Source organism: Vigna umbellata, chromosome 8, assembly GCF_029865625.1.
Source record: "Vigna umbellata cultivar VRB3 chromosome 8, Vumbellata_1.0, whole genome shotgun sequence".
NCBI lineage: Eukaryota > Viridiplantae > Streptophyta > Magnoliopsida > Fabales > Fabaceae > Vigna > Vigna umbellata.
Window position 1 is genome coordinate 23003594 of NC_142172.1, and position 10823 is coordinate 23014416.

At 36.2% G+C, this 10823-nt stretch overlaps 2 protein-coding genes across 3 annotated transcripts; one reads left to right on the forward strand and one right to left on the reverse strand.

The window, feature by feature from the left end:
* Positions 1-668: 668 nt before the first annotated feature.
* On the forward strand, positions 669-8472 carry LOC124826549 (uncharacterized). Of its 2 annotated transcripts, XM_047299383.2 has the most exons (22): positions 674-1038; positions 1128-1207; positions 1314-1400; positions 1513-1563; positions 1676-1793; positions 1883-1939; positions 2316-2380; positions 2467-2550; positions 3958-4008; positions 4095-4157; positions 4249-4295; positions 4683-4752; positions 4841-4903; positions 5415-5504; positions 5594-5632; positions 6223-6372; positions 6452-6529; positions 6613-6698; positions 7142-7190; positions 7286-7366; positions 7575-7668; positions 7865-8472. In XM_047299383.2, exons 1-22 carry the CDS (start codon positions 921-923, stop codon positions 7924-7926), a joined length of 1683 nt encoding a protein of 560 aa, XP_047155339.2. In that variant the 5' UTR covers positions 674-920; the 3' UTR covers positions 7927-8472. The 2 variants fall into 2 exon arrangements, 1 of the variants encoding a protein (XP_047155339.2); XR_007027872.2 differs by lacking the exons at positions 7575-7668; positions 7865-8472 and having other exon boundaries at positions 669-1038; positions 6613-6725.
* A 484-nt stretch (positions 8473-8956) lies between these two features.
* LOC124826550 (uncharacterized) lies at positions 8957-10008 on the reverse strand. The gene has a single exon (XM_047299386.2). It carries the CDS (start codon positions 9827-9829, stop codon positions 9248-9250), a length of 582 nt encoding a protein of 193 aa, XP_047155342.1. The 5' UTR covers positions 9830-10008; the 3' UTR covers positions 8957-9247.
* Positions 10009-10823: the final 815 nt, after the last annotated feature.

Sequence of the window (10823 nt, forward strand, 5' to 3'; positions counted from 1 at the left end):
TAGCTTCCACCAGGAGGTATTGAACCCTTTTTTCATCACCACCAGGCATGGGTCTTCTAAGTCACTCGGCCTCATGGTGGGTGTCAAAATCTTTCGGTATAGGGTCGAGTCACCTAAGTCCTACACAATTTCCTCCAAGCTCTGTCTGGTTAATACTCTCCCAATCTTCTGTCCACCGACCAGAGGTATACCTGCCAAAGGTGCTCCGATGCCAAAGTCAATAATAGTCCGATTGGTAATTTGAGTGTTGTAATAAATGCGTAATTAATGAATATGTCTACTTCTTACCTTTGACCTGTATTTATAGTTTTGATTATGCGCTTTGGATTAGCCAGACCTTACTCAAAGCCTAATCACAACTCAATCATTAATTAATTAGTGTTTTACCTAAATTGATCGGGAGTTCGCTTAGCATACGCAACTGTCCGACTTCATCACTGCTCGTTTACTGTCCGTCTTGGGATCCTCCGGTACAAAAGTCATTTTCCATTTCTTCTTTATTATGTTTTATTTTTTACGTTGGTATTTTTTTACTATATATTAACGTATTATTAACAATAAAATAGAAAAACAATTTTAACACAAAAATAGATATAGCTGATATTAAAACGTTTTATTTTAATTTTTTATTTTGGCTTTTTATTATGCGCAAAGCAGCAAGTTGGACAGTTGTGGGCGGTAGGCGGCTATAAGTCCAACATGATGGAAGAGGTGGAGACGAGACTTGAGTTGAGACGCTTTTTCATTTTTGCCTTTAGGTTTTTTTAAATACCATTTCGAAAGGGACCGTCAGCTTCACCACTCTCGTCCCTTAATGCATACTACCCATTCCATTCCATAACCGTCTCAACCTTCCTTCCCGCTCGGGTATAAACCCAAACACTTGGTCTGCGAACTTCTCTCATTTCCCCCAAAACCAAATGAAATACGTGCTCATCAGCGGGGGAGTCGTCAGTGGCCTTGGCAAAGGCGTCACCGCCAGCAGCATCGGCGTCGTTCTCAAGGCCTGTGGCCTTCGTGTCACTTCCATCAAAATCGGTTCTCTCTTTTTCTCCATTTATTCTCTTTCCTCTGTTTCCTTCAACTGCTTTTCTACTAATTCTCACCTTTCAACTGCTCCCATGCAGATCCATACTTGAACATCGACGCTGGCACCATGTCTCCCTTCGAGCACGGGGAGGTTTTTGTTCTCGACGACGGCGGAGAGGTTTTTTTCCTTCTTCCAGTGTTTGTTTCACCTCTGCATGCTTTAATTTCATTTCCGCCGAGCTGGTGCTCAATTTCAACTGTGTTATGTTTTTACTCGGAGAAAGGTTGATTTGGATTTGGGAAATTACGAGCGCTTCCTCGATGTTACGCTTACCAAGGATAATAACATCACCACTGGAAAAATATACCAGGTGCATGCTTGCTTTTGCAGTGCTTTTCCTCTAATGGTTATGGAACTCAGTTACAGGATACTGGAGAGTGATTTTGCTGTTGTGGCTTAACGGTTTCGTTTCTTGTGACTAGTCTGTTCTTGAGAAGGAGCGTAAAGGAGATTATCTTGGGAAAACTGTTCAGGTGATACACCGCACGTATGCCATTTAACTCTTGTTGCTACATATTTGTTTTACTTGTATGGGACTATGGATAATAAGGACTGGTTTGCTGAGTCATTGGTATTTCAAAATAGGTGGTTCCGCACATCACTGATGCTATCAAAGATTGGATTGAGTCCGTTGCCGTGATTCCCGTGGACGGAAAAGAGGGCCCTGCGGATGTTTGTGTGATTGAGTTGGGAGGCACTGTTGGTAAGATTTTTACTTGGGGATGATGCCTCTATTGAAACTGCACCATCTTCTTCAATCAATAATACGGGATCATATATGTCTTTCTACAGGTGATATTGAATCTATGCCATTTATTGAGGCTCTACGGCAATTGTCCTTTCAAGTAGGTATGAAATAGAATATTTTTCTTTTAAACTAACGGTAGACAATATAGCGTTTCCCTCTCTTTCTGTGTATGCTACTCAGTACCGTTATGGCCCCTTTACGGCTATGATTTGTATTGTCCCAAATTATTTATTATTATTGAATTTCTGATAATTTTCCTCATGTTTGACTCGGAAACCTTTTTAAATCTTTTTGAAAATTCCCCTGATCACCCCAATATGGAAGGCAAGCTAACAAAAAGTATTAGTCCAAGTATGGCAATGAAATGTTTTCTTTGGCTGACAATTTTTACTTTTTATTATAGCAATGAAATGTTATCTTGATACATAGTATTTATAATACGTTTTTTCTGTTTTTATTCTCATGTTTCCTTCTCAGGGCCTGATAACTTCTGTCTCATCCATGTTAGCCTGATACCAGTGTTGGGTGTCGTGGGAGAGCAAGTACTATTTAACTACTTGTGCATTAACGCAGCAAACAGTTTAAATTGATTTTTTTTCTCATTTCGGGTACAATATTCTGCTTCCAGAAAACAAAGCCTACACAACATAGCGTCAGGGAACTGCGAGCATTGGGATTGACACCTCATCTTTTAACAAGTCGCTCTGCTGAGGTATATTGTTCTGCCATTTTAGTACGGGGAAGCATTTTAAAAAGTTATTTGTGTTGTAAGGTTCGCTCTTGAATTTTTTGGGAGTATCAGTACATATATTTTTCTTACTCACTTAATTTTAGCGTACTCAGTTGCGCACTGTACTGTTATTTTCTTTCTTTAAGCCAAGGAATTACGAAATGAGCTTCAGTTACAAAATTCTTGCTCACTTAATCTTATAATGCCCACTTGCACACTACACTATTATTTTCTTTCTTTTAAGCCAAGGAAATTATTGACACGAGCATCAGTTACAAAACTCAGGTTCCACTTTTAGCAACAAATATGATTATGATAATATTTGTTAATATGCTCATCTTAATGGAAGTTCATTTTACCTTTAAAGTTGGGTCTTTCACTAAATGTGTGGGTAAAAGTCAGAAAATTGGCTTTACCTAGTTCCCTAGTAATACTATTTGATAAAGAATCTGATGATAATAATGTTTCTGAATGTGGTTGACACTTTCACGCTTTTCATATTTTTTGTCATAGTCACGTTGATAAATGTTCATTTATTTTTGTTTTTGTCTAACCATTAATCTATTGTTCAGTGGATGAAAAACTGTTTTTCAGATTAACATGTAAAACATCTCCAATGCAAAGGTCTTTTCAAAAGTCTTAAGTTTAAGACTCAGGTCTTATAACAAAATCCCCGCTGACTGACATGGTCCTTGCATTGTAGTTGCTCTAATGCAGTCTATATAAAGGCCTACATAATGATGTTCAAAGTTGTTCTTTAACAGTTTAGATGAGGCAAGGTAGTATCACTCTTGGTTGGGTGTGTTTGTTCATTATTCTAGCACTAATGCATTGGATCCTGTTAGAATTGTGGTTAAGTTTTAGAAAGGGTAGTACAAGGATGAATATTGTTAGATTGAGTATTTGGGATGTTGGGCTTGACCTTGTACATGCAACATTCTTCTGTACATGTAAATAGATAAAGGAAGCCTAATGACTTAGAAAAGAACCTTAAAACCTATATTCTCTCGGTCTTTTTCTCTCCCATTTCATTACCCCAAGGTACTGTGTTTTTGTTTTAGGAAATATGATTTCTTGGTAAAAAAGGACAGACTGAGTACTATGCAAAACTACTCGAGCTTGTGTTGAATTTGTTTAGCTCTTTCTTCCCCAGGGAAATTATGTTGTTACAATTGGAGCTATCATGTTAAGCTGCATTCTTACCTTAATAATACTATTATGACAATGTGGTGATTACTTGAATTTCACATTCTCCATCTTTTCTAATTGCTAAAATTAACTGTAATTCAGTGTTTTTCAAATGTTTCCTTCTGTTTTGACTTTTGCTGTTGTCTTTGGTGCTAGTTTGGTTAATTAGCTGCTGAAATACTTCGTTCTTGAATTTGGCAGCCTCTTCTAGAAAGTACCAAAGAAAAACTCTCAAAATTTTGCCATGTTCCCGTAAGTTGTTGGTGAACCCAGCTCAGTTGTCTGAGAGTTTTGTTCTATCGGTTAATTGATCTATATTTCTGTATGCTTTTTCACAGATTGAGAATATTCTGAACATCCATGATGTACCAAACATTTGGCATATTCCCCTGTTATTGAGAGTGGGTTTTTTATAAATCTTTTGGTTGCATTGAAGCTTGGCTTCTTTTTTTATATTTTGTGGATTTTTTTATGATTGGCTGCTATTTTCAGAACCAAAATGCTCATCATTCAATTCTGCAGCAGCTTAACTTACTCAAGTGAGTTTTTTTCTTAGAAAGTAGACTATTTCTTGATTTAAGAAAGATAGAAGAAAATTCTAGTTATTATGTAATTTGATAAATTAAGTCTTCAAACCTTGACTGGGATGATATAAACTTTATTTCTTCTGCATCCTTCAAAGTCAAAACCATTGATAAATTTATTCTACTTCAATAACATGCAGTGTCAACAACAGTAATTGCGCTTAATTGCATGAACAGTTGAACTGTAATCTATGTATGCTTAAATGACCCCTCTTGCCATCCTACATCATAAGTGGAGTGAGACAGAATATATTCATTATTCGGAATAAAGTTGATCATACTTAGGCATGCTGGATATATAATACTTGTTTTTTTCTTCACACTTACTAAATTCTTTTTCAGCCAAGCTACACCTCCTGATTTGCAGCAGTGGACAGAGATGGCCGAGACCTTTGACAGTCTTACTGAATCTGTTAGTATTACATCTTTAGTTTGCAATGCTTTTTCCAAAATTTTATAATAAATTGTGCAATGATCATGATAGCACTTGAAATTTACAGGTTAGGATTGCAATGGTCGGAAAGTATGTTGGTCTAACAGATTCATATTTATCGGTTGTAAAGGTGTGTTTTATCTCTTATTTCATGTTTATCGAAAGAGGGGCACGATGACAGTATATTTAACTGAAAACTTAATGGCAGATTGTTATATTGACTATGTAGCTATTGACTTGGTTTTAAAAATAGGGAATCTATCATATATGCACAACTTGACAATAACATTTAAAATTCTGTTTTTTTTTTTTGCTTTTAGTCTGATTTTCCCCCATAAATCTAATGTCATTTTCTTGAGAAATAATCTGAATTTCATATTCTTACCATATCCTTAGAACTGCTATTTCCTTTTGGTAGCAATAAGCATTTTTGTTGTTTTATATAATTAAAGTGTGAACAACAATTTAGGAGCATTAACTCACTTCCATTGCAGCGTGGTGGCTTTTTCATTTAACAATAAATTTTGTTTTTGCAAGTCTTTTTTAACAATTCGAAACAAGGGCTGTCATTGAAATGCACTGAATAATTTTACATCTATTTATTTGTGTAATAGTTTTTAATAATGCCTAATTATTTACAGGCCCTTCTGCATGCTTGTGTTGCACGCTCTTTTAAGCCATCAATTGACTGGATTGCAGCGTCTGACCTAGAAGACGAGAGTGCAAAATCAGTAATGATTCTTTCAAATTGAATTTGAAGAAATTAGGTTACTTGTCACTTTGAAGAATGTCTGGCTTATTTTATTGTGTTTCTATTCAGACACCAGAAGCACATGCTGCAGCCTGGGCGACTTTGAAGGTAAACGCCCTAGCATAACGTACAATTTGTTAAAATTTATTCAAAAATTATATCTTGAGCATATGGTGGTGGGCAAATTCTGAAACCTCAGACTTTTAGATAATGTACCTTACCCTCTGCTAGATTTTAGGCTTTTTAGTTGGGGAAAAATGACATGCTTTCTGTGTATAGTATCGATAGTGAACTGTTGGATCATGTTTCAAATTGGGCTGATACAGTACCAGGAAATATGCATTGTGATAGGTACCCAGATTTTATTAACACTGGAAAGAACTCCAAGACAGGTTCTTGGATGATTTTCTTATGAAAACCAGACAGCTTTTTCTGTATCTAGTGACTGGTACACACACAAATCCCAGGTCTTTCGGGAGTACCTGTCTCTCCCTTCCTTTCACTTACAATTTTCTCCAAAAAACTACTGAAAACAACTCCTGTACAGACTATATATAATAGTCTGCATACAACAACCCACCTCACAGACAGTTATAACTGTCTATTACCCTTATTCCTTCTAACATATACTTCCCCCTGAATCTATCACATTGCTTTTGACTCTGACGACAGCCATTTTTTAAAATTGACACTTACAGAGCGCAGATTGTGTCTTGGTTCCTGGGGGATTTGGAGATCGTGGTGTGAGAGGTATGATGCTTGCTGCCAAATATGCTAGAGAGAACAATGTTCCTTACCTGGGGATTTGCCTGGGAATGCAAATTTCTGTAATTGAGTTTGCTAGATCAGTAAGTAACATATCTGTTTGTGATGTTTGGCTTTTTTAACTACATGTTTTTAACATTATAATTCAACATTCATTCAAAGGTTTTGTGTTGGGAAAAAGCAAACAGTGTAGAGTTTGATGCCCAAACACCAAATCCTGTTGTGATTTTCATGCCAGAGGTATGTATGTGTCTGAGCTCCCCAGTTCCCCGTTTTCCCTATTCTAGTTTTATGTTTGTTTGTAATGACTCTGTCATAAACAGGGTTCACGAACGCATATGGGAAGTACCATGAGACTTGGATCTCGGAGAACACTCTTACAGACATCTGATTGTATCACTTCCAAGCTGTATGTGACCTAGCTATATCCCCTTAGGTAGTATTTTAAGTCGATGAAATAATAAATAAAAAGCAGGTCAGATATCCCTGTATTGAAATAACTCATCTTCACCTGGTCCCCCAATTATACTGCTTTTTAAGAGGTGCCGGGCTATTGACCAATATTAAGTCTTAATCTAGGCCTGCTTTACTACGAAAGAAACATGTCAATAAATGAGGTTGGGTTTATTCAAGTACTACGGTGCTTGATCATCAGTTTGATTTCAACGAAAATCCCTCCCTCCCCTTTCACCCTCCCACACAAACACACTCACATTGAAAAAAGAATTTAACGAGTATTACTTGTCCTGAATATTTTGAAAGGAATGTGGATCTGAAAAATTCAAGTGTTGTGGAAATTTTTTTTACAGTTCTACAATGTTTCCTCATTTTGCTCTTGTTCGTAATTGCTAGGTACGGTAGTTCAGAGTATGTGGATGAACGACATCGGCACAGATATGAGGTTTGATTGTGAAGCTTCTTTTTGTGACTGCGATCGTTTGGGGGGATGTGTGTGATGTGGTACATGTTCTGTTATTTGACGTCAACATAATGCAGGTAAATCCAGATGTGATTGGAACTTTGGAAGAAGCTGGACTTCAATTTGTCGGGAAGGATGAAAGTGGAAAACGAATGGAGGTAAGTTTTTAGCTTGAGTAATGTTGATGCGAAGCAACATTAACAAACGTTGATAATCTCAGTTTGATTTGTGGTTGCATTTGTTATCCTGTTTTTGTGTTCCTATATTTTATCGTTACACCGAATTTGCTTCTTGCTTCTTTCTCCACTTGTTTTTCTGCACCCTACCTCTACTTTTGTGGATTTTCATAAATTCTCTCTCGTGCAGATCTTAGAGCTTCCAAGTCATCCATTTTATGTAGGCGTGCAATTCCATCCAGAATTCAAATCACGACCAGCTAGGCCATCTGCTTTGTTTTTAGGTACTGGCTACTCACTAACTCGTCTTTTATATCTTAAGGACCATATAATGAATGAACTTAAAAGTTATTTTCACCATCTGTTTTGAGTTGGTAGTTTCAAACACTTAATTCCCCTTTCTCATTTCAATTAACTCATACCTATTATCATCAATTATGTTTTGGTTGTCTATTAAACATTTTACGATGCTGCACGTAGGTCTCATATTGGCCGCAACAGGGAAATTGGAAGCGTATATTAGTAGACAAAATGGAAGTTGATCTTTGATTTTATTACTAGAAGAACCTCTCCTAGAATATTTTAATCTTCCCATTGTAAACTGATTCTCCAGAGGGAAAAAAGTTGGGGAGAGGGAAGGGAGTAATATTGTACATTTGCAGCTGCCTACGCTTACACTATAGCTTAGTCGCCGAGTAATATTATTCACACCTCCACATCCATTGTTTTATTATCATCAGAAAACCTCACATTAATTTTTTTATATCAACTTTATGGCAAGATGCTTAAAGGAGGTTGCAAATACTAGTGTATCTTCGGTTGTGAACGATAGTGCAATCAAGGATGGCAGCTAGAATAGTATTTTTGTAGGGCTCATAGGGTCTTTTGCTTATATCGGCAAGTCTTGGCCACGCTCTAAATATATCTGGGCAGTGGCCAAACACTTTCCGGTGGGTGTAGTTTGCCGTTGATGTAATACCATGTCCTTTAATGTAATATTTCATTTTCGATATCTTTTCGACCTTCGTTGCAGAATAAAAATGTATTGATGATAATTCAATATGAATATGGCACATATTTTGCTACTATTTAAGCAGTCACATTTTGCATTACTGACCGTTAACTCTGACATTTACGGACTTTTGTATTACCGCTTCAGAGGTTAATGAGTTCACCATGCTACCCCAAATATACGTGATGTTTTTCATTGTATCTACGCTTGTTAGCTTTTGTATTTTCTATTCAACAAAACCAAGAGCTAATTCATGGTCAATTATTTTGGAAGGTTTGTTTACAGAGTTTTGGAAATTAGAAATCGTTTTATGGATGAAACTATAATGATGAATTTATGACATGATGGTTGATTCGTACATACGATTTTAAAACTCAATTTTTTATCGCTATTTTCATATGATTAACATAGTTACTGTTTCTGAAAATCGGCTTTCTACATTTAACATTTTCTATACATTTATGTATTAGAAACTTAATTTATTCTTTAAGATCTGATGATAATTTAACGAGTTGCTCTAAGGATCACGTAGTTTTAATTTTGAGGAACAAGTGCCAAGCTGAAACACCGGTTAATTTGGTATCATTATTCTTAGTCACCATTCTATTTCCATGTTTACATTGGACTGTACAGCGTTGGAGCTGAACAAGTGCCAAGCTCTGTAGCATTTATTGCATAATCATGAAAAAAATGTAAATAGTAGAACTCAAATGTAGCTCCTGGCATTTACAGAATCCCGAAGTACTCTCTCATTTATTTTACTAAAATGTTTTAACATTGACAGTGGCATCAAATCTCAACAGAAAAAGAAGGAAAAATGAAGTAAGCCGCACGTAGTTTTGTAAAACTGCTCAACAAGTCGTGTCTCTATTGGGTGTTTCATTGTATTGTAGAAGAGAAATCTGGCGCTGCAGCTTCATTTGGTGATAGAATTTTGCTATGAACTCCTCGGCTCGCTTATCTATCCCTTGGGCATCTGCTTCTTGTTGTTCCTCCTGTTCACCACAAGACATCACCTCCAGGCGTCTTTCATAATCATGATAAAATTCTTGGTCACGGTCTCCTGCAGCCGTGAGGGCACTCTTTCTCACAGTATCATATTCAACATCATCATCGTCGTCGTCGTTAAAATCATATTCAAAATCAACTTGTGGGTTAATACAAGGAATGTGAGGCAAGTGGAAGCGCATAGAGGTTGGACGGTACATCTTGACATGGAAAATGGGGGTCTTGTCGAAGGACAGCTCCCGCTCAAAGTAATGAATATGGCTGGGCGGCGTATTACTGTGCCCGAGACGCTTCAAGTACTTTGGAACAAGACGCAGCTCCATCGCTACCCTCCGTCTCAACACCCCACCTTTACGTGCCCACAGCAATGTCACTCGCAGCAGGTTCCATGCTCTATGACCAAAGCCACGCTTCTTCAAACCCATGATAGCTGTTATAACTATCAGTAAACGCCAAGTCTTCTTCAATTAATGTTGTTGAAACACAACACAACCCTGATGAATACTAGATCAGTGTATGCGTATATAATAGTGGAAACTCTTTTTGAATGTGCTGATATTGATGATGATGATGATGATGAAAGATGTTGGGTGCTTTTTCCACATATATACTATATATATATATATGGGAGAGAAAGAGTGAGAAAGGTGTGGGGGGGTTTTGGACGCGTAGCGTGAGAAAGAGACAGATTAGTAGTTTTTGTTTTCGGTCTCAAGTTTCACATATCAAATGTGAAGTGCCAACTCGTTAAGGACACGGCTGCCCTGTACGCGGTTGGATCAAGCTGGATAGACTGCACATTATGTAATTTCTTTACTTCATTACTATAATGCCCTCCATTCCTATAGCTTATCATTGACTTACCAACCATAGTCTTCCAATCAACTTAACCATTTAAGAGACTTTATGTTCCATAATTATTATGCAAAGTGTCAGAAATGATAACTAACTTATGTTTGGAAGTTTTTTAAGGATATTGTTAAATTATTGAAAACAAATATCATTACAAGTTATGAGAAGGGTTAAAAAATCACATGAGAACAATTTTTACATATTTTAATATCTTTCCTTAAATAGAAGTACTGACGAGTAGTATTTACCTATTTAAAAAATTAGTTTAATATTGTAAAATACTGTGCTCATCATTATTAGATGTTAACGAATAGAGTTGAAGTACTTGGACCCCAAGTTAGAATGATTTAAAACACTTTATTTGCAATTTACGTAACAGATATATAAAAATGGTTAGTAAGGTGATCATCAAGTTTTAAAAAAAATTAAATATGTTTTCTTTTCCTACATTTTAATATGAAATTAAAATTTATTTTTATCAAAAATTTTAATAAAATTTGATTTCAAACTTAAAAAATAATAAATATAACCATTTTAATTCAATTATATTAATTTTTTTATGCATAA

Bases quoted from the DNA above. Each gene is read 5' to 3' on its own strand.
- LOC124826549 (XM_047299383.2), top strand. From the start codon at position 921: ATGAAATACGTGCTCATCAGCGGGGGAGTCGTCAGTGGCCTTGGCAAA. The intron at 1,940-2,315 runs GTATGAAATAGA...TTTCCTTCTCAG, and splicing joins GCAATTGTCCTTTCAAGTAG to GGCCTGATAACTTCTGTCTC. The intron at 5,505-5,593 runs GTAATGATTCTT...GTTTCTATTCAG, and splicing joins AAGACGAGAGTGCAAAATCA to ACACCAGAAGCACATGCTGC.
- LOC124826550 (XM_047299386.2), bottom strand. From the start codon at position 9,829: ATGGGTTTGAAGAAGCGTGGCTTTGGTCATAGAGCATGGAACCTGCTG.